Source organism: Semicossyphus pulcher, unplaced genomic scaffold (genome assembly GCF_022749685.1).
Source record: "Semicossyphus pulcher isolate SPU_LCO1_2020_fin unplaced genomic scaffold, fSemPul1.0.p SCAF_20, whole genome shotgun sequence".
Taxonomy (NCBI): Eukaryota; Metazoa; Chordata; class Actinopteri; order Labriformes; family Labridae; genus Semicossyphus; species Semicossyphus pulcher.
In genome coordinates this window covers 23,302,046-23,325,380 of record NW_027211694.1, presented here as the reverse complement: position 1 = coordinate 23,325,380, position 23,335 = coordinate 23,302,046, and the positions used below count along the sequence as shown (strand labels likewise).

General features: G+C 43.5%; 2 protein-coding genes across 3 annotated transcripts; one reads left to right on the top strand and one right to left on the bottom strand.

Moving 5' to 3' along the window:
• Nucleotides 1-499: 499 nt before the first annotated feature.
• kiss2 (kisspeptin 2) lies at nt 500-3,252 on the bottom strand. The gene is made up of 2 exons (XM_069671409.1): nt 3,144-3,252; nt 500-765 (listed from the first exon to the last, which is right to left on the bottom strand). The coding sequence occupies exons 1-2, from the start codon at nt 3,250-3,252 to the stop codon at nt 500-502; spliced, it is 375 nt and encodes a 124-aa protein (XP_069527510.1).
• A 2,265-nt stretch (nt 3,253-5,517) lies between these two features.
• gys2 (glycogen synthase 2) lies at nt 5,518-22,608 on the top strand. Of its 2 annotated transcripts, XM_069671193.1 has the most exons (16): nt 5,518-5,647; nt 8,475-8,656; nt 9,480-9,671; nt 9,805-9,990; nt 11,215-11,359; nt 11,894-12,011; nt 12,140-12,260; nt 12,619-12,725; nt 13,712-13,771; nt 13,906-13,984; nt 18,456-18,569; nt 18,923-19,049; nt 19,999-20,094; nt 20,303-20,466; nt 20,705-20,785; nt 22,313-22,608. In XM_069671193.1, exons 1-16 carry the CDS (start codon nt 5,524-5,526, stop codon nt 22,532-22,534), a joined length of 2,118 nt encoding a protein of 705 aa, XP_069527294.1. In that variant the 5' UTR covers nt 5,518-5,523; the 3' UTR covers nt 22,535-22,608. The 2 variants fall into 2 exon arrangements, with proteins under 2 accessions (XP_069527294.1, XP_069527293.1); XM_069671192.1 differs by lacking the exon at nt 9,480-9,671 and having other exon boundaries at nt 5,524-5,647.
• The last annotated feature ends 727 nt before the right edge of the window (nt 22,609-23,335 follow it).

The window sequence follows — 23,335 nt, the reverse complement described above, 5'->3', positions numbered from 1 at the left end:
AATGCTGTTTTATGTATTTTTTTATCTATATTTTAGTAATTTATTCACACATAAATGATGTTTATTTGCACACTAATACGATGCATATCCGGACGCTGCAGCAGGTCGGTGTGTTGTCTTTAGTGTAGTTTAAAAAGGCAGCGCCATCTAGTGGTTAGTTAAAGCCACTGCCGAAAATTACAAAACGTTTTTTTAATATATACACAGTGCTTTTATTGTGAAATTAAGGACCACTTCCTTTAATCTTACTGTGCTGTGTAGTTTGGATTGGATGACTTTAAGCTAACGTGGTACAAAATGAAGTTGCCTGAAGCTTCCCGTCACATTTCTGAATGTATTTTATTTTGAAACTCTGTCTGTAAATAATTTCACAGTAGCGGTTGGTACAAAAGTTTTATTCACAGAGGAATCATCTCACCAGCAGTAAAAGATCTTTCTTTCTTTGAACACAACACAGACATTTTACACAAAAGTCCTCCGAGGGAGACGAGCGCCTGTCTCAGGTCGGCACCTCCAGTTCTCGCGAGAACAGAGACAGAGGTGAAAACTTATTTGTCCGGGCTCGTTTCACGGCTCGTCTGAAGATGTAGCCGTCGTAGCGTTTCCCGAAGCGCAGGCCGAACGCGTTGAAGTTGAATTTACTCCTGCGGTCGTTGCAGAGGAGCTGCCGCTGCTCCTCGTTCTCCCTCAGAGAGAGACACGTGCTGGGGTCCTCCTCCAGAAAGTCTCCTGCTGTTCTCCTGCTGAGTGCAGAGAGGACGGATCCTGAGGAGGACAAAAACATCACATCACAGCCGGAGGCATACAGCACATGCAGCTGCAGGCTGCTGCTGGGAGAGGAAAGGGTTAATAAGATAAACACAGTTATACGGAAGCAGAGAAGGGCCCTTTAATTATTGTTTGAGATTAAACAAGAACACAAGAAACAAGAAAACAAAAGGTTGTTTGTCATGTTTCTTATAATAATCAGACATCAGGAGAAACAGCACGCAGGCTTTTTGTCACCTGCAGCAGCTGAATAATAAAAAAATATATAATTTATAATCTACGGATATAAAAATTGCAACATGGCCATTCTTGGCTTCCATAATCTTTCCAAAGTACAAGATGAGACTCGTCAAACTCTTGAACTACTGAAAGTTTTCTCTGAATTAAAAGCCGACAGCGTCTCAACTGAACTTTAATATAAATGCACACAGCGTGTCTGATGTACTGAAGTTGTGTTTCGTTATACTGAGAGATTGTTTCTGTTATATCGTCCTCCACATTTACACACAAGAGAGGCTGAATATAAGAAACACCTTTCATTCACTCCAAACAGCCTCAGTAACAAACAATAAGCAGAATATTTCTGACAGCGTCAACAAAAACTGAAACATGAAAAGCTCTGTTCACAGTTTTAGTCCTGCTTATATAAAATTGTAGAAACGTTCCTGATGTGGAGTTTAGAGTTTTTAATTATCTTCACTTTTGTTCTATATATTTTATAAATGAGGATTAATAAATAAGGGATGCAGCTGATGTAATGTGTTTGACAGAGGGAGTTTAAAAGATAATATTCACTTTTATGTTTGGAAAAATAATACTTCAGTGTTACATAAAAAAAGGTAATTATGAAGTGTCTCACATTTCAAAGTGTGAGCTTTAACGACGCAGAATTCAAAGTTCATCGTGTATTTGGTTCGTAAAAATTGAAAAGCGAATGTAAAGCTGTCCTGTAAATTTAGTGAGTAAAAAAGAGTAAAGATGAGGCTACAGTGTTTCCATCTTATGTGTTAAATATTTAGAGTACAAACTACGGAAGCCCGAAGCGAACATTCATCCATACATTTAATTTATTCTGTTTTCCCGTGATAACGAGTCGTTTCAGGTTGTTTTCTCCAGACCTCGACTTCTTTCTCTCGTTATCTCGAGATGGTTTTTTTGGTGCTTTCGCAGCTCTGGGGCTACGAGATCATCTGATGTTACGGGGCTGCGGCGCCGTTATCTCAAGATGAGTAAGTCGAGATCTCCAGAAAACAACCATAAATTACACGTTTAAACAGAATACAAAAGGTTGGCTGCATGTCTGCTCTGGGCTTCCGTAAGAAACACCTAAAACTGTATTCATGTGTTTGCATGAATGGGTCATATGTATGAGGTATAAGTTATACAGTGAGGATCGTTGCATGTCTCATGATGATTTAATATATTAATGATGCATAATGTATCACAAAGTCACGTTACTGACCGCTAACACGAGTCGCTATTAGAGGAACAAATCGGCCTCACCCGAGATCAAACAAAGACCAGCCATGTTTTTTTAAGACTTTAACATCTGGTTTATGAAATGGATGTTTGAATACAAATATTTTACTGCATAATTACTTTTATCTTAAACCGAAAACAGTGAAAATAAAGGCTTCTTGAAAAGGGACATCATCGGCCTTATCACATGTCTCTGGTAATAAACACCAGAATGACACAACTTAAACACTCAAGAGTTACAGGCAGAAAAGGATTCAAACTCAGAAGGTATGTTTGTGAAAGTCATTTTTAAAGGAAGGAGACCAATCATTAAAAGATGTCGCTGCCATCTACTGACTGATCGTATCATAAAGTAGGTTATCTTTCAGGTCACCCTGTGATGTCAGCAGCCCCGAGCAGAGAAGCCAGCACACAGTGGGGCCCTGTTGGTGTGACTGTGTGGGACTCAAACTACAGATTAACACACAAAGTAAGATTTATATAACTTTATGTTATAAAATGCATGATAAACTTTTTATTGTTAATATATTCTGTGTTAATATTTTACATTTAAATTTGACTTTATGACTTAATAGTATATAATAATATATTATTTCATTAAATAATTAGGCGGGGCTGTGTAACGAATGAATCCATCGTGATGCATACAGATAATATAATGAGGAAACTGTGAGCTCAGATTCTTAACAGAGAGCTGATGCATGCTGCATTAATGACTGCATTAAATTAGCATTGATCAGGCAACACTATTCTATACCCTTATCACAAAGTGTGACTGAAAAGTCCAGCCTTGAGTTACCTCGCACCTGTCCATCACTGGAATCAAGTAAAACAAGTATCTAAAGCTTTTTAAATGTCGGTACGTTTTCAGTTAAAAGAAATGGTATGTGTCCCACCTGTTGCACGCGTCCTCTGCACAGAGTCCGATCCCTGCACAGCTGCTCCCTCGCCTCCCTCCTGACCCAGCATCAGCCCGCAGACCAGCACCAGAGCCGCCAGCCTCATGTCTGATTTCAGAGACCAATCCTCCCTCTCTGTCAAAGTGTTAATGTGAGCAACGCAGCAGGTACGAACTCTTTCTCTCCTACCTCACCTGTTTTATATTTCCACCAGGTGACCTCGTGCTCCTGCAGCTCTCAGCCAATCACAGCCGCCTGCGTCTCTGCGCGCTAAATTGCGGAGCTGCTGGAAAATGCATCATTCATGATCGGCTCTTCTGAGAAATAGTGACGGCCGTCATTCATCCAGTGGAAGGTGATATGTTAGTGCAGGCTGATGGTGAAACAATGGTGAAATCATGAACATTTAAACACCAAACAACTACCTGAAACCAAAACAGCAGCATGAGTCATTCACTGACACAGGTGTGGTGACAGTGATGCAGAGAGCAGCAGCAGAGACGGATGGATCTGTTCCTGGTAAACTCGTGTTTGATTCTCGTGTCAGAGAAGACTTCCATGTGTGTGGACGTGTTGTCATGCAGAGAGGGAGGACAGAGGCTCACAGGACTCACACAGGATCAGCTCCGTTTTATTGAGTCGATATTTCAACAGATCGAGCTTTTACAACAATGTCCTCAGATTGGAGAAATGTTGCTGTCTCACTCTCCTCCCTCTCTGCCATTCAAGCATTTCAGATGAGAACATGATCTGATGTAAAGGTGAAAGAGTCTTCTTGTATAATTGTTGGATATTTCAGCTTTTTTTAGACAGGACTGAAGAGAAGAAAAAGATGGGGATGATGACGTGCAGCAGAGGTTCCACCTGACCCAGGAGTGATGACATCACACGGTCAGTCTAAAGCCTCGTGGCAGCCAGCACACACGGCTTTAGATAAACTTCAGTTACAGAAAATTAGTCACAATTAGAATGTTAAATAAAATAAAGGCATGTAAAGGATTTCACATAAGTTGTCCTTTGACCTGAACTACTTTTTGAATTTCCCGAACGTTATGAACAAACGCTTGCAGAGAAAATTTGTATGAGACAGGATGAACTCACACCGTTACGGGCACCAACAGATTTAGCTCACATTATCACTGTTTGCTGTGTGTCCTTATGTGCTCAAGAATATGCATCACACCACATTATGTATGATGATTTCAGAGAGTGATCATTGAAAAGATGCTGCTGCTGCTGATCAGTCTCAGGTGTCCTCACTGATTAGGAGCTATCGGCTGCACCTGTGATGTTCTCCCTCAGCTGCTGGCGATCAGCCGGCTGACATCAGGAGGTTTGGGTTTCCCTGTTCACCTGGGTTTTGTCTCCAGAGAGTCTTTGTTTCTGTTTCTGTGTTTCCTCTCCTGAGTGAAAGTTTGAATTGAGTGTTTAAAGAGGTTTTCTTCTTGCTTCCACCTGTCCACCTGTCCAGTAGCTCCCACTACATAACCTTTTGTTTTGGGTCCACGCTTTTTGTTCGTCTATCATGTTGATAGAATCCGTGGGGAGTTTAATTCCCAGCGCCATCTTTCAAAAGGGCCCACTTTGCTTTGAAATGTTTAGTTAGTTTCCCATACCGTGACCCCTGACCTCCAGGGTTTGTTTCTGGGGAAACGTAACATTTAGATAAACTGCTCGTGTGCTGCTGTGGGATTAAAAATGTGCTGATGATGTTTTCATATCTTCTGATTTTGCTTGATTTTATTCAGTATTTCCAGTTTTCCACAGTATGTTTCTTGTGATGGACATTTTAATTCAGGCACGCTCTTGTGCACATTGTTGCACCGCATTGTTGTAAAGCCAGAGGGCTCCATGGGGCTGCAGAGTGTACCATAAAACACACTGTAATCATCTCTTCCTGGCCTGGTGCTGTGGTCAGAAGCGCACCATGTGCCTGCTTCTCTCTCTAAATGTAACTTTATGGTTAATTTACACTTTCGGTCATAATACAATGAAGGCAAACAATATAAAAAATGATCATCGTTAAAAAAGCACCAAAGGAAATCTGCCTACATCACAGTAATGATGTTAAAAACCTCCCTGCAGAAAGTTCTGGCACTGCGCCTCGTTCGTCCTCGTGCTCAGACCTGCTTTCATTCATCCACATTTCACAATCACAGTTCATCAAACCTTTAACCCTGCGTGTGTGTGTGTGGTAAACATCCCCTCCTGCAGGCTGGAGGTCAGCCTCAGTAGGCGGGGTGCAGGCTCTTTTATCTTGTCCTGTTTGTAGGCCTGTCCCCGCCTCGTGCAGGACCTGCAGGCCTGTGAGGGTTTTTCTCTTCAGACTCTGTCACAGTTTTTAGATTCTGTCTGTCGGACCTGCAGACGCTCTGAGATGCCGCTGTCTCGCTCCCTGTCCATGACCTCCCTGAGCGGGCTGCTGCCGTCCTGGGAGGAGGACGAGCTGCCTGTGGAGGACCTGCTGCTGTTCGAGGTGGCCTGGGAGGTCACCAACAAAGGTAACGATGCTTCACTTCTCAAAGGAGTTGCATGTTTGAATAGATGCACCCACAAGGTGAGAGTTAGTTCAACCACAGAATATGTAGCTCTTAAACTGAACTGAATGCCTGCTCCATGTTCAGATCAGCCACAATGAAGGGACGACACCGATCAACTTCTTCTGTAGTTTTCTGATTGAAAATGTTTCCCTGCAGAACATTTCATCATAATATATATATAAATATATATATATATATATATATATATATACTAATCTCACGTTTCTAAATCGGCTGGTGTTGGTGAAATCACTTTGTGTAAAACTTTGCCTCTTTGCCCCTGAGAGAGCAAATATTGAAGTGCAGCCTGCTGCCTCTGAAGAGCTAAACATTAAACTGCAGATAAGTGCTGACAGGCTCTGGCTGTGTTAGCCTGCTGATGCTAACGTGTCACAATAATGACATCAAAGGATCAAATTAAAATTTAGGGTCAACAGACTGGACCAATGAACACCTGGACGAGGGTGGCTGTTCCATCCTTTATAAGCATAGAAATATGAATGCTGTCTGCAGGAAGCAGAGTATCTTTAACCGCCGTTATTTAACTCTTGGGTTCAGAATAATTCACTCTGTATAGTGGATAATATTTCCAGCAATCATTCACTAAAAATGGTGTCCTCCCGGTGCAGTGGTCTGACTGGGACTATCGGGGGATTCCAGCCTTGAAGCTCAGACAGCTCAGACCAAAGTGCAGCAGGTGCTGAGGTCATGATCTCTGTACTTTGGGAGCTGTGATGAGTTCTGCCTCCTTGTTGTTACTACAGCTGAAAAAAAAAAGTTTTAACCACTGTTTATAAAGATGGCCGACGCATCTCCATCTGCTCTCATCAAGTACTTATTTAAAGCCAAAAGACCCCGGAGGCGGGCGCGGCCATCCTGCTCATCTGTGTCCAGAGTGTGTAGAGATCGGCTGGTGGAGCCGCAGTATTGATGCCCCGCCCCTTCCTCTACCCGACACACACCTTTACCTTGTGTCCTTGGCGTGTTGGAGCCCTCAGGTGGGCTCAGTCTGCAGCAGAACAGCTTCTTGTGTCGGTCTGAAGCAGATATTCACGCTGATGGAAAGTTCACTGACTGTAGTGTTAGTGTTAGTTACGTCTCCTCTCGCCGTTCCTCCTCTACTCTGCTACTCGGGAACAGAACGCCGCAGGAGCCCCATTTGTCCACAGAGCTGTCAATCATGAGGCCACACCCCCTTTTTATAGCATCAAATAACTAATTAAAAGTAAACTTGTAAGAAAAATGCACTCGGACATAAATCAGTATTTTGATTTTATAGTTTGACTCATGTCCCATCTGTTAACATGGAGGAGGCGGGCTTTATGAGCTATACTGCAGCCAGTCAGCAGGGGGCGACAGAGAGGGTTTGGGGAGCTCCATCTTTTTATACAGTCTGTTGTTATAACATTAAGTTGTATGTTGAAAGTGAGGTTCTGTGCTGTATAGCTATGCAATCATTCCCTACAAGGTGTCTGACTAATAGGCCTACCTGAAACAATCATCACCATCCTATAAGCTTCTAATGCAATGAACATGTTCCTCACTACTCCAGTAAATAGAACGAGTCTTAGCTACTGTTTCTTGTTTCAAAAAGCTAAGCTAACCTATGCTAGCAAGATACAAAATAAAACTGCATATGGTTGATGAACAGTAAATAACCAGCCGCGTCAGTGTCGCTAACATTATGGACTGAATTGATTTAATCCCAAAAGTGTCACAGTGTTACAATTTCATTTAGCAGGCTTTTGTCCAAAGCAACATACACCTGAGGGTCAGTGCAACACTAACCATCAAGACAGGAGGGAACGACAGCTGCAAGTGAGATGGGACACAGGTGCTGACAGGTAGTGCACAGGGGCAACACACAGGCCGTAACACACAGGCCATAAAGAAGCATTTCGTAACTCATTCCACCAACGGGGGGACGACAGAGGAGAAGAGTCTAGTCGACTTGTTGTGATGCGAGCACCAGGCACCTTTCATTGGCAGAGCGTAGTGGGCGGGAGGGAGTGTCGACCTGGATGAGGGCGTTCAGGTAGGCAGGAGCCGGTGATGAAGTGTGCTCTGTATTTGCTTCCAGTGGTCACGGTGGTTCCTGCAGGCTGAGCACTGTGATGTTCACCCATGGTGACGCTGTGCTGTGTTGGCACAGAGCAACGCCCGCCCCTTTAGCACATCTACTACACGATGTCACGTGTGTGGAGGTGCTGACTAATGCCCAGCCTGAGTGAGTCTCCACACACGTCAAGATGAAAGGAAATGGAACACAGAAGTTTAAGAAGCGTCTTTAGGGCAGCGTCTCTTTCTGCCCTGTCGATCTGTAAAGATCTGCATGTTTAATCCGTCGTCTCTTCACAAACATGTGAGCACAGTTTTGGATATTTGTCTTCTGTGCAGCCCGACGTGATCGTCAAACAGGTCAGAGGTTATCGGTCGCTCTGCTGTTTCTCTGCACTCAGCTCTTATATAACAGCAGCTCTGTGATGCAGTACAGACGTCATTATGAGCTCACTGACTGTTTCTGCTCCTTCATATCAATATTTGTCTTTCTGCTGCCAAATGACGGGCGGGGGGGAAACAGCTCCACGTGTTCAGACTTTCACAAAATTCAGTCTGTGTTTGTTTATGTCACAAAACAGCAGAATTTTAGAAGAGAAACAATCATATTTATTCTGCATGAATGATCCTCCATAGAGCTGTTTTTAGTTCGGTCTTGATTTGTCTGCCTTTTTGACCATCTGACCTTTGACCTTCATATATGTCCCCCTGTGTGTGTGTGTCCCTGCAGTTGGAGGGATCTACACGGTGATTCAGACCAAAGCTAAGATCACGGTGGACGAGTGGGGGGAGAACTACTTCATGATGGGGCCGTACTACGACCACAACTTTAAGACGCAGGTGGAGGGCTGCGAGCCGCCGAACCCCGCCATCAGGAAGGCCATGGACGCCCTCATCCACAACGGCTGCCAGGTGGGACAGAGAGTGTGTGAGTGTTTGAGACAGAGAGAATACTGTGTGTTTTCTCACTGATGCTGTTCATCTCTTACCACCAACCATTGGCCACTAGATGCTGCTCACACACCAGAGAAGCTGAACACCATTTAATACGTTACAGGCGGCTGATTGGTCAGCGAAAATGAAATCTGGAACCACTTGAGTCGTAACAAATGTTAACTCTCTGTGCACAGGTACTTCAGAGACCTTTTTTATTCACTACATCCAGAGAATGGATCAGGAATGATGCCAGGCACATGCAACCTGAAGCTGCAATCAATATACTTTTTAACACAGCGACACAGAATACAGAAAGCCAGATACATGTTCTGCTGGAAACTGCATTTTGTTTTTTAAAGCAACAATCTCGACCTGTTTCATGTAAATAAATGTCTGTAAGTCTCTCTCTCTCTCTGAATGAGGTAACACATGGTGACTGAGCCTCTGGCCCGCTGATGAGAGCCTTTGCATTTGCAGTATATAGTATTATTAGGCTCAGTTACAGGGAGATGCTCAGATTGACAGTAATGTCTTTAGAAATGTAGAAAAAACTTCTACTTGTGAAGAAACTTCTCTTTTTCTTGTGTAGAATTTCAAAAGTAGAACTATAGGAACTTCTGTATGTAGTCATTTCTTCTTCTACTGCTTAAATAAAGACACTGAAAACTGATTCTAAATCTGTTACCAGCCATCAGTCAGCAGCTTCATGAGCTCTGACAGCGTGTTTTTACATCACACTGGGATTTGATTTAGAAAACAGCTTTCTGTAATTGTTCTTCCCCGGCTGTCGTTGCTGCAGGTTCACTTCGGTCGCTGGCTGATCGAGGGCAGCCCGTATGTGATCCTGTTCGACGTGGGCTCTGCTGCCTGGAACCTGGACCGCTGGAAGGGAGACCTGTGGCAGACCTGCAACATCGGCCTGCCCTTCAACGACAGGGAGGCCAACGACTCGCTCATCCTGGGCTCTCTGATCGCCTGGTTCTTCAAAGAGGTCGGTGCTTCATCAGTCAAGTCTTTAAATTTAAACCTTTAAACTCCTGCTTTGATTAGAGCAGCTATAAGTTAGAAACAATGTGATCTTAAAATGTGTCATTTTAAACTTTCTCTCATCTTTTGTCTCTCAGCTAACGGACGAGCTGGGAGACACACCAAATGTCATCGCTCACTTCCACGAGTGGCAGGCGGGTGCAGGCCTGATTCTCTCGCGCGCTCGCAAAATCCCGATGGCAACCATCTTCACCACACACGCCACCCTGCTTGGGCGATACCTGTGCGCTGGGAACGCCGACTTCTACAACAACCTGGACAAGGTGAGAGGTCAATAAGGTTAATCCTGCATGATGTAGACTTCGATTCAAATCTTGTGTAATGAGCTTTTAAGTTGTGCTGACATTTCAGACCTCCAACTAAAAAATCGAATGCAACTCAAAGTCTTGAGTTGCTGCTTGTTCACTCAAAGCAAATCCATATCAAACAAATGATTCTGCATGAAGAACTCTCATACAAACAACCACAAACAAAACTTACATTCATATCCCTCATAATCATTTGCACATTCAAAGGTTGAGCCCAGAAACCGCCGTCTTTTCCATCCACTCAGAGCATCATGAGTGATGCTGAGCTGTGTGTGGACGGGTCAGTGCGCTGTTTGTAATTGGTTCCACACTCACGTCCTAAAGGTCAGCGTGCAGCTAAAGGCCACTCACCTGAATCATTGACAGACAAGGTGTTTGTTACCTGCAGAGGAACTTCATCTGCATTTTCAGCTTTATGAACTCTTTTAAGTGGTTTAACTGCTTGTGCGATATTAAATCATGTTAGAATACGACTCAACACACTCGTAAAAACATGGAAACAAACACATTAATGGAGGTGGGCACGGCCTCTTTATGCACAAGGATATAAACCTATAAATGACTTTAAATAATCCACATCACATGGATGGATGGATGGATGGAAAAAATGCAATGAACACAAGGCTTACGGTTAAGAAGGCAAGGGTCAAAACCAGGGGATGAGTCGGAACTGGCAGACGAGTCCACAGGGAGCAGGGTATCACTCGGGTCGGAACGGCACAAGGACAGGAAGTGAACAACTCGGGTCCTGAGTAGAGATCAAAGTAGAACAGCATGTTATGTCATACGGCTTCAGAGATGATGTTTCTTCTGAGGAGTTTACAGCATTTTAAACCAGTTGGGTTTTAATGCAGTGGATTCAATATTTATTTGGTTAAGAACTTTACCTAGACGTAAAGGTACGGAGGGATTGTGAGGCCATGGTTAGGTCGCGGGGAAACTTACGGAACATTAATAGAAAACAATTCTCCGTAGAAATGGAGGACCAAAGAGAAACTGCTGACAGATCAGCACCATGAAGAGACAATGGTATATTTTTCTCACCTTTGATGCATGATTATGATTATTTACATGAAGGCAGACCATGAAGTTGTTAACACGTTTTCATGTACATTTACCATAGCTCAGAACATCAAACATGGCATCCACCATATTAAGTTTCCCCTTTGTGTGTTTTAGTTCGACATTGACAAGGAGGCCGGTGAGAGACAGATCTACCATCGTTACTGTCTGGAGAGAGCAGCGGTCCACTGTGCTCACGTCTTCACCACGGTCTCCCAGATCACCGCTGTGGAAGCACACCACATGCTGCACAGGAAGCCAGGTGGGGAAGCGTGTCACTGCTGCCGATGAGTTTAGCCACAGACTGAGAATAAGGAACGGACGTAGCCTCAGAGAGAGGCACATAAGGACATGACTTCTATTATTTCTGATGGCCAGCAGGTGACGACGAAACTGGTGTCAAACTAATGTCTGTCTGTAAGTTCCTTCACCAAGCGAGTGCTGGCATTAGCTGCTAACTTAGCTCTTGCTTTGCTTTCTCCAAATATGGTTTAAAAAAACCAATTTGTTTTGGCTAAAATGCCAAACTTTGATCTTAAATATGGTAACTGACAAACCAATAAGTGACGGAGACAGTACTGTCTACTCCACATCGAGTTTATGTGTTTGTTTTAAGCTCGATGGTGTTCAGTCGGTCTGTGCATGTGGAACAAAGTGTCTGATTAAATCAAGATATCTACAAACCTACCGGCCGGATTAGAGTTCATTCCCCAGAGGATGAAGCCTCCACCTCGGGCAAACTTATCAATGATCCTAGTGTTCACCGGAGCTCTCTCATTGTTGTGTGGTGTTTCAGATGTGGTGACTCCCAACGGTCTGAATGTGAAGAAGTTCTCTGCCGTGCACGAGTTTCAGAACCTGCACGCCACCAGCAAGGCCCGAATCCAGGAGTTTGTCAGAGGTCACTTCTATGGGTGGGTGGAGCTTATGAATGTTGTACTGATCTATTAATGTTAATGAATGTCTGATTACTGGATCTTTAAGACGGGCCTTTCTTCACTGGACCGTTCCCTTTAAACTTGAATTCTTATCCTTCTCGCAGTCACCTGGACTTCAACCTGGAGAAAACTCTCTTCTTCTTCATTGCCGGACGCTACGAGTTCTCCAACAAGGGAGCTGATATTTTCCTTGAATCACTGTCCAGACTCAACTACCTTCTACGGGTAAGGTCGGGTAGTCCTCTGCATTCAGTTGCACCAGCTGTGTGCAGTAGATGTGTAAAGGTAGCAAAAAGTAAAAGATGTAAGACCTGTTTAGATGAGGCGGCATTTTATTTTTCCTTGGACAAATTGTTGTAGCAGTACAATAAGGAAAGAGTGCAAACATGTCGGCAATGAAAAGATTATCAATAAGGTGCAAATTCAGTCTTCAGACTGGTGTCCAGACCAAGACCCATCCTGAGCACAACAGTAGAAAGTGTGACTCGCACAGGGCTGCCCAGGGAGTCCAGGTCGTCACACAGTGAAGAAGGAAGAAGTCGATCTTTTACTTACAGCTGTTTGTTTTGTTCTGTGTCCACAGCTCCACAGAAACGACGTGACTGTTGTCGTTTTCTTCATCATGCCAGCTAAAACCAACAACTTCAATGTGGAGTCTCTGAAAGGGCAGGCGGTACGCAAACAGCTCTGGTATGTGGTTTACATAACGGTTCAATACCAACATCATACCGACATCAGATTACATCATATAAAGACTTATAACCTACGTCCACTCTGAGAATCAGTACTACAGTCAGCTGACATGCCTAAGAGAAAGTTAGTCTTGCCTAAAGCGATCCAGGAGGCATACTCCTGACTTTATAGAGAGTCGTCAGATACTGTTTCGTGTATTGGTCACTGTGCTCGAGGTTCGGGTCGTGGTGAGGTAAGGGTTAGGTTTGGAAGGTTTGGTAAGAGAGAGCACATATCGACGGAAACAAACTGGAAGATGAATGTGCCCTGTTCGTGGTGTCCAATGTCTTGAAAAGTGCACTTGCTCGATGTGCTAATCTCCAAAATAATTGTCCCCCATCCTGATAAAAATGTCTGTGCTCCTTGAATAATAGTATCCATGTTTGCATGCATGAACCTGCGATAAACTTTCCTGTCCAAGTCTGAGGGTTTGAAAATGTGATCACCATACGCCTAGTTCAACCACAATCGGATCTGCTGGCCTCTGAGCTTCTGCACCAGGGCACTGTCCACATCTGAAACATGCTAGCATTGGGGTCATGCACATATTGACTGCTGTCTACAAGAAACAAATGTGTGATACAGGAAAACCTTTCAGAAAAACGTTTGGCAGTCCATTTCCTACCGTCCGTCAACATTTGGTTTAACCATGTCCTTTATCTCTCCAAAACCCAAAACCAAGAAGGTGTTGGGCCTAAAACAAGCCCTGCCATAATCAGGAAGCAGTCATATAAACCACTTATGGTTGGGGATGCCACTGGTACCAGCTTCTTGAGCTTCCAGATGTTAATATAGAACCTCGACCCACAGCAAAGTCTGTCAAACTCAAGGCCGCTGATTCCATCCTTATAACAGGTTCATGTGTCGTAGTGTTTTCATGTCATGTGGTGAATTGTTCAGGGCGACACGTGTGAGTCTAAAGAGGGTTTTCTTTGCCTTCACAGGGACACAGCTCACAGTGTGAAGGAGAAGTTTGGCAAGAACCTGTATGAGGCTCTGTTAAAGTAAGTGCTGGACACTGTAACTGAACCACAGCTTTATTGATTTTTCCACTTTAAAAATGGCTCCCGCGCTGGTCCTCTGTGATGAGTGGAGACCGTGCCTGTTTTATGTTGGGTGTTTTTCACTTTGTCCTTAGAGGGGAGATCCCCGACATGAACTCCATCCTGGACCGAGACGACTTCACCATTATGAAGAGAGCCATCTACGCCACACAGGTAATCCACCATACTGACACGGCTGCCATTTTCCTCTGACATCACGGTCAGGCAGGGAAGCTCAAAGGCTCCTATAATGTCGTACCTGTTTTCAGGTGTTTATTTGTATCAGTTTAGAGTTTGTGACAACTGGTATTAATTTGCTGCTTCTAGATTGATCAGCGCCAGAACACTGAAAATCTGGAGGGACATTGGGCCATATGTTAAGTTAAAACAGCCTACTTGATACCTTGAAAGCTCATATTACTGTTTCGATCCCTGACTGCTACAGTCACACGTCGAAGTGTCCTTGGGCGAGACACTGAACCCCAAATTGCCTCCTGGAGGCAGAACCATCGAGTATGAATGGGAATAGTACTGACTGACAGTTGGGCACTTTACATAGCAGCCTCTGCCATCAGTGTGTGAATGAGTGAATGTGACATGTAGTGTAAAAGCGCTTAGAGTGGATTGCAGTCCATTTACCATGAGGGAAGGCTAAAATTGCTAGATAACATAAAAGATTACAGCTAACATAATGTTAGCTATTGCAATGTGCTTGATTGCTAGCATTAGCTCTTAGCTAAACACAGCTAATGAGCTGTCTAACATGTTGTTTTACTTTGACATGTGACCCGATTTCTCTTCAGATTTTTGCTACATTTATCAGGAAGTGTTGAAATGATAACAACTGTCAAATACTCTTCAGTTATACCACTGACAACCTGCTATACAGCAGTACCCTATTGTGACAGCCTGAGTGTGACAGAAACAAAATGGCCACCGTGTAGATATGGTGAAAGGATTTATTCGTCCGTTTGCAGGAAACAAACCAGTGCTTTGATTTTACTGTTTGTCAATCCTTTCATCCATCTCGAGTCTCTTTCTCCTGATGCTGGTGCAAAAAGATGATTCTGTTTAGTTAACGATTCTACTGGTCCTTATTCTTGTTCTCCGAACATCTGTATAATTCCATAATTTGGAATAATACATGTTAATCACAGTGGGTAGTTCAAAATAACCATACTTTGGTAAATGTTTAAAACATGCAGATTTTCAGATGCTTATACACAAAGTACAATAACTAACGTTTGTACATCAGGGCTCCTGCAGCTTTAAGCTGCTCCCGTATCACACAGTCGCAGTGTAAAAATAGCCACAGAGAGAAAAACAGAAACGCTGTAAAGATTAATCTCTAGCAGCACATTAATATCTTCTGCTGGTTGTTTTATGAATGGATGGAGCGATCGGTGTGAGCGATGGTCTCTGCTGGAGATACGAGAGCTCCTGAGGGGGATTCCCCTGAACGGAGAGCATGAATGAACGTGTGAGGGTGAATTACCTTCCTCTTCCTCAGAGCTCGGGTCAGTTAGCACGGCTGTGTCGAGATGATGTATGGTCCAGCTCCGTGTTACACGCCAAGTGATTATAAAAAGGTCTTCTTTTCAATTAGATGAATTTATGCCAACGTCAATATTGGCTGGGAAATGGAGGGCGAGTGTTATTGACTGCGAGTGTGTGGAGGGTGATTGAATGCAGACTCGACCTGATCGGCGATTGGAGGAAGTGCTGTTGGGATTATTTCTCTCTTTGTCACTCTCCATGAGCAGCCCTCCTCGTTTCCCTCCCACCCCCACTTTTCCATTACAGCCTCGTTTATTCCACGAAGTTGACGACACACAGAGAAGTCTCTGACTGGTGCACAGAGCAGATATTCAGGTTTCTGCTGTGACAGAGTCGGTTTACACAAATTATATTGACAATCAAGAAGCTTTGTTTCTGGAAAATTCTGCAAATGTTTCTACTCCATGATTTTTTAACTTTAACGATGTCCTCAATATTGTGGACGGTCCACAGACCTCACTTGAATCAGTGAAGGGACTTTATACAATAAAAATACACACTTTCATTGTCGTTAATGTCAGTGAAGTTAGTTGTTGTTGTCTATATTAGTTAAGAATAGTTGTTTCTAACTCGCCTCTGATGTGATCGTCTCTCTCTCATGAGCTTCCCGATCCGGCCTTGAACTCCAGTGTTTTCATGGAGACTCTAAACGGTGAATTCATGATGATAAATCGACACTCCTCACTGTGTTCCAAACATTCCACCAACCAGAGGCTCTGTTACTGAAGTGTGTCAGCGCTACTCAACTCACAATATCCGATCTGATACACGATACGTGGCCCCGATAACAAATTATAAAATGATACATCACAATTAGAGATAGACCGATATGGTTTTTTCAGGGCCGATACCGATTATTAGTAGTCAAGGAGGCCGATAACCGATATTTGGAGCCGATATTCATTTGCAGTAAAAGTTAAAATTGTGAATAATACAAACTCCAACACTTAACTTTGTTTAAATGCCTTTAAGCATATGTTTATTAAACAAACAAACAAAAAGTGCAGGTAGTTCCCAGGGTCAGCAGCATCTCTTATAAAGTTCACTGAAAATTTAAATAAATAAATAAATAACTTCCTGAAGTTTTATTAATTAAATAAAACAAAGTTATATAAAATTTGCAAAGAAATGAACTCTTAAAATAAATAAATAAAACATTTTTTAAAAATAAAAAATAAAAATAAAAAAAGGCCGATGCTGATATGCGTCAAAATGCCAAATATCGGCGCCGATAATCGGCCCGGCCGATAATCGGAAGTGGATGTGTCAAATCATCACAACTTGCATTGCATCTTTCAGGCCTTTCAGGCTGCAGCACTGACAGGACATGAGCACAGATATACAGGGTTTAAACACTGACTGTAGTAGAAGTGGACGCAGGGGGCGACTCCAAGGGTTGCAAAGGGTACATCCATCTTTAATATCAAGTGTGTGGTTCATCAGGGTGCTCTCAGGGTTATCAATATATATATTTATTAAACATTAAAAAAACATAATTGACAGATATTTAAGAGTCACTTGATGCTCTGTAAACAGTTTAACATCCGTGTGATTTGTGTGTCCGTCATGTTCGGCTTGTTACTTCAACAGTTTAGTTTTTGGACATTTCACTGTAATGTTAATTCAAACATGGCTTTATGGGGGTTTCAGACTTTTAGGGTTTTACCTCATGAAGAAATATGTGCACATTATTTTTTTGTGTTAAATTGTAATTTCCTGGAAAAACTGTAGTTTGAATCAGTTATTATAGTTCAGTTTCTTGTAAATAACTTTGATATGACTGCCCCAATTAAACCCAAACTTTGTTATAATTTATATTAAACTTTACTCACCTTATCTCAACTGTATTCTACTTGTGTACGAAGAGTGTACACAACCTGTTGTGCACTTTATTAACTGGAGATGTAGCGATTGCTAGCTTTTTGTTCTTCACAACATGAATGATTCTCAGGTTTAGCCCCTCTCTCTTAAATGTACTGTTCCTTTAAGGAGCTGACACTAAGCTATGGGACAGGTGGAAAAAAGAATAACGGTTCATTTATGATGTGTTAGTAGTGTGCGTGTGCGTCAGTGATCACATATCATTAGCCTGATGTTTAGCTAACGCCTGCACTGATCAATACTTCTCAGAATCACAGACTGAAAGGTTACCAGTCGAACACCGCTGAATCAAAACACTCATTATGTCAGTTCTCCTCACTCCACTGCCTCTGGTGTGTGTGTGTGTTTGTGTGTGTGTGTGTGTGTGTGTGTGTGTGTGTGTGTGTGTGTGTGTGTGTGTGTGTGTGTGTGTGTGTGTGTGTGTGTGTGCGCGACATGTAGTGTGTGAATGTAAACATTATAGGAGTTCAGCTGACACGCCAAAGAACCAAACGTACACTCAATATCTGTCCAGAGGAGTTCGGTTTGTCACATGTTTCAATCTTGAATCCTGACGTAACGAACGTGTATTGATTGATCATTATGGACTTTATTGTCTCTGAGGGGGAAAATTGATTTGCTCCAAAGAAACAAAAAAAGTGAAGATCAATTTAACAAAGTTCAAAACCGAAAGTTTAAAAACGTCTCATCAGGATATCATCCCTTTAAATGTTTGTCATTATGATGAAGCAAATTTAATCTGGATTCATTTCCGTTTAGAAGCCTCGAGTTTGGCATTGTTATTGCTAGCACTAGCTAAGTTAGCAAGGTGCATCCATAATGACCAGTAGCTGTGATTTAAATTGGGATGCAAATTTTCTGCAAGTGAAAAACAGGCTAAAAAAACGTGCCAAGTCAATCACAGGTAGCCCCGCCCTAACCCCTCCCCTCTTCCTGGTCTGTGTGACTCTCAGTGGGAGCATCAGTGACTAAATGAACATCATGCTGTGTTGAAGGAGACTTGAAACTAGAGACTGAGACCATAAAGTCATTAGGAACATGTTTACTGAGGGAATACATCAGGAGAGGAGGAGGAGCATGTTCTCATAGACTTCTATAGGATCACATTAGAGAGAATGCAGGTTTAAAGCACTTCTGCTTTGGCTTTACTGTCACATTTTAAGATCATCAAACTGACCCTAACCCTTATTCATAAACTGATACACAGAGACACAGCCTCCCTCCTGTGACCACTCACAACATGCTGGACGATGCAACAGATCCCATCCTGTCCAACGTCAGACGCATCGGCCTCTTCAACGCCAGGAACGACCGCGTCAAGGTAGACAACAAAATCCCCGTTGTGTTCTTGTTTCGTGTACGTTTGTGAGAGACCTGGTGCCTGGTGATAATGAAGCACAGTCTTTGACTGAACGAGAAAGACTTTATTTTTTATTATGTAATTAAGGAGTGTCTGGTTAATGGAAATAGCTTAAAGGTAAAGGGGATCACCAGCACATTCAGATTTGTCCGCTCAGATTACAATTCATTGCAAATTGAAGTTAATAAAACATTCATTATGACATTCTGTAGCCGAGGACATTTTTATAACTTACAGTGGTGATTTTTTTACTTCCAGAACCTCATGTTTCTACTTGATATCAAATGTCTTCCTGTTTATGGTCCCCATGTCAGATCATCTTCCACCCTGAGTTCCTGTCCTCCACCAGTCCTCTGCTGCCGATGGACTATGAGGACTTTGTCCGTGGCTGTAACCTCGGAGTGTTTCCCTCCTACTATGAACCGTGGGGATACACACCTGGTAACCTTTAGTATGCACACAAACATGCGTCTACATCACTGACTGTATATAAAGATGGCCGATGCGTCTCCTCCTCCTCTCGTACAAAAAGAAGCCTGAACCCCCCCGGAGCGGGCGCGGCCATCCTGCTCATCTGTATCCAGAGTGTGTGCAGCAGAGATCGGCTGGTGGAGCTGCAGTATTGATGTCCCGCCCCTTCCTCTAAAACACACCTTTACCTTGTGGCCTTGGCGTGTTGGAGCCCTCAGGTGTCCTTGGCGTGTTGGAGCCCTCAGGTGTCCTTGGCGTGTTGGAGCCCTCAGGTGTCCTTGGCGTGTTGGAGCCCTCAGGTGGGCTCAGTCTGCAGCAGAACAGCTTCTTGTGTCGGTCTGAAGCAGATATTCACGCTGATGGAAAGTTCAATGACTGTAGTGTTAGTGTTAGTTACGTCTCCTCTCGCCGTTCCTCCTCTACTCTGCTACTCGGGAACAGAACGCTGCAGGAGCCCCATTTGTCCACAGAGCTGTCAATCATGAGGCCACACCCCCTTTTTATAGCATCAAATAACTAACTAAAAGTAAACTTGTGAGTAAAATGAACACTGTGACATAAATCAGCATGATAAGAACTAACTATAATGACAGAAACCATGTTTGAGAAAAATGTATTTGACGTGTATTTTGATTTTATAGTTTGACTCATGTCCCATCTGTTAACATGGAGGAGGCGGGCTTTATGAGCTATACTGCAGCCAGTCAGCAGGGGGCGACAGAGAGGGATTGGCTTCACTTTAGGGAGCTGTCATGTCGGCCATCTTTTTATACAGTCTGTGGTTAACACACATAAATGTTTTCCTGCAATGGCCCTGTAGTTGTAACACACAGTAGCCACACGGGGCAACAATGGGTTTAACCTTATGAGCACCTTCAGAGTGGTTAACAATCAATCTCGACTGTTTGAACTTCTGCAGGTGAGTGCACTGTGATGGGCATCCCCAGTGTGACTACCAACCTGTCCGGGTTCGGCTGCTTCATGGAGGAACACGTGTCCGACCCTGCTGCCTATGGTGTGATCACGACACACACACACACACACACACACACACACACACACACACACACACACACACACACACACACCGCACACACAACACACACACACACACACACACACACACACACACACACACACACACACACACACACACACACCTTGTATGCCACATTTTGAGGAGTTACATTGATCCACATTGTCCTCTTCTCTGTCTTGATCAGGTATCTACATTGTGGACCGGCGGTACCGTTCGGCTGACGACTCCTGTAACCAGCTGACCCAGTTCATGTTCAGTTTCTGTCAGCAGTCTCGGCGTCAGCGGATCATCCAGAGGAACCGAACTGAGAGGCTGTCTGAGCTGCTGGACTGGAGATACCTGGGACGGGTCGGTTTCTGCTGCACCACAAACAAACACCTGTTTAATATGAAATTATTTATCACTGAACTTGTCTGCATGCATGAACACAGTTAGGAGTACTTTGTTTGGAACGGATGTTTGTTTGGGACAGAAGTTCTGAGGAGTGTCTAACCCCCCTCGATGATCTAAAATAATCTCGATGCTTTAAAAATGAAGTGAAGTGTTCGGTTGTTGATGTAAATCTCTGCTGATTTCTGGTTTGCAGTTCTACATAAACACCCGTCATCTCACACTGAGCCGAGCTTTCCCAGACAAGTTCAAGATGGACCCCATGGCCCCTCTGAAGGTGAGGAACACTGCAGGAGGAAACCAGGGGACATGAACACACCCCAGGGCTGCAGAGCCATCAGTGTGACAGCGTATTGTTAGGATGATTGGAGGTGGGACGCTTTTGTGGACCGGGGGGTATCTCAAGATTATCACAAGCGATTTGAGGGGATAACAACAAGCGTCCTTCACTATATAACGATTCTATAAGGAGAACAATATCACAGCTGATGACTAGAAAATAAACTCTCAGGCAGAAACACTGCTAATCCAAAACACAGAGGCCACCAGGCGTGCCTCAGACGACAAACACAAGGGTTAGAAAAGACGGACGCAGCAGCAACCAACTCTGAGAGAAACTAGAGCTGGTGAGCAGGTCACACAGACAGCTTCCTACACAACAAGAGCGAACACTGAACCTCTCTCTACCTCTGACGCTGAGATGATGAGTCAGCACAGAGCGCTGGAGCCCATCGGTGTATATAAGCTTCACACTCCTGGTCTTACACAGGGACAAGCAGACACACACACACACACACACACAAACACACCTGACCTGCACTGATGAGGCCCTCACCAAACTCACTGTGTGGAGGTGTGACTGCCCCTCACATGTGTAAGGCACACTGTGCGTAAGAACAATATAAAAAACCAAGGATGGAAAAAGTGAGCAACAGCCTGACTGACCTTCGTGTTGTTATCAACCTTCAGTGTGTTGTAGTGGAACGAAGCTGCACATGCATGAGCACGAGAACTCTGCTGTCTGACACTCAGAGGAAACTGTGGGATTTAACCTCCATCTGCTTTAATTGACAGACTAACATTTGGATGATTGACACGGCCTTGAAGTGCTATGAAACAGGAAGCAAGGAAGGAAAGACGGACGGTGTAATGAATAGGGGAAGGAAGTAGGGGATTAGGATAAAAGGAAGGAAGGAAAGAGAGAGGGAAAATTGAATGAAGAAGGGAGTGAAAGAAAACAAGAGGATATGGAAAAAAGGACGGAGAAGTGGGTGGAAGAAGGAAATTAAGCAAATAAAGGTGGTTAAGGAATAATGGAAAGAAGGGAAAGGGAAGGAAGGAAGATAAAGGAAGAATTATGAAGGAATAAAGGAAGGAAAAAGAAAAATGGACAGAAGGGGATGAAACTGGAAAAGAAGGGAGGGGGAGAGAGAAAAGGGGAAGGAGAGTGAGACAGAAAGGAGGGGAAACAGGGGAAACGATGTAGAAGGTGAGGAAGGCAGGAAGTGAGCAAAGAACAAACAAAGAAAATGAGAGAAGGAAGTGTTTGAAGAGGAATGAAGGCCAGAGGGGAGAGAAAGAAAGAAGGGAAGTACAAAGATAATGGAAGGGATAAAAAGAACTAAAAAAGGTCCAGATAAGTCTGGATTCTTTAATCTCCTAGCTTCCTATCAGCACTTGAACGCACCATGATAAGTCTTCGATACAGCTGGAGCAGCTGATTAAGTTGGATAATAAAATGTCTGCTAGAAATAATAACAATAACATAAAGCATCATATTTTACAATAATCTTTGTCTCCACAGACGGATGGATTCCGGTACCCCCGACCCTACTCGGTGCCCCCCTCCCCCTCCGCCTCCATCCATTCCACCCCCCACCACAGCGACGTGGAGGACGATGATGACGACGAACCCTATGATGAAGACGAGGAGGCTGAGAGAGACCGGATGAACATCAAGTCTCCCTTTGTGCTGGGTGCCGTGCCCGAGGGCAAGAAGAAGCAGCCGGGGGAGTCGGGAAACTGAAGCTGCTGTTCGCTCAGAGCTGCCTCAGAGAATAAAACAACCTCCTTCTCCTGCTGTTACTTACTGTACTTCCTCTTCTGTTACACTAAAAGTTCCTCAAAAGTTTGTGAAAAATTAAAAAAGTCCATCGCAAAACCCAGACTCCTGTTCTGAAGTTCCCCAGGGCTCCGGTCTTGGACCACTGTTATTTTCTTTACCTGAATATAAATGCAGGTTCTAACGAGCTGTCTGAAGGTAATGACTTCTACGTTTGTTCTGCTACATTTGTGCTCTTCGTATTTCTGTGTAGAATATTGGACAAGGATGACATATGACTGAGAGACTTGTCGGGATATGAAAATGGTGAGCACTTCTAGCCTTTCTCCTTTGTGATTGTGTGAGAAAACAGCTTTAGTCTATTTACAAACTCAGATTTTACAGAGAAAGAGTTCATACAATCGGATGTTTTGTTACAACTGAAACCAACCAACAGTTTATACATAATACAGCTGAAACGGTCAGTTAGTCGATTGACTGAAAATGAATGAGCAGATTTCCTGGCGCTTGGATTAGCTTCTTTTCCTTTGAATGTTTTCGTGATGATTAAGAGGTTTTGACGAGCTTCGGCCTTTGGGTCATTGTGACAAACATCTCTTGCTATTTCAACAATTTTTCAAAAACCAATAATCAATTAACGGACAAAATAATCAGCAGTTTAATTCAGATCAAAAATACGTATTAGTTGGGAGTCCTTTACAAAGATTTCAAAATGAGCTCCATCAACTTCAACAGTATCATCCTGCTTTGACATTGATGCCTTAT

Bases quoted from the DNA above. Each gene is read 5' to 3' on its own strand.
- kiss2 (XM_069671409.1), bottom strand. From the start codon at position 3,252: ATGAGGCTGGCGGCTCTGGTGCTGGTCTGCGGGCTGATGCTGGGTCAG. The intron at 766-3,143 runs GTGGGACACATA...TGTCCTCCTCAG, and splicing joins GCAGAGGACGCGTGCAACAG to GATCCGTCCTCTCTGCACTC.
- gys2 (XM_069671193.1), top strand. From the start codon at position 5,524: ATGCCGCTGTCTCGCTCCCTGTCCATGACCTCCCTGAGCGGGCTGCTG. The intron at 11,360-11,893 runs GTGGGGAAGCGT...GTGGTGTTTCAG, and splicing joins CATGCTGCACAGGAAGCCAG to ATGTGGTGACTCCCAACGGT. The intron at 20,786-22,312 runs GTGAGGAACACT...TTGTCTCCACAG, and splicing joins ACCCCATGGCCCCTCTGAAG to ACGGATGGATTCCGGTACCC.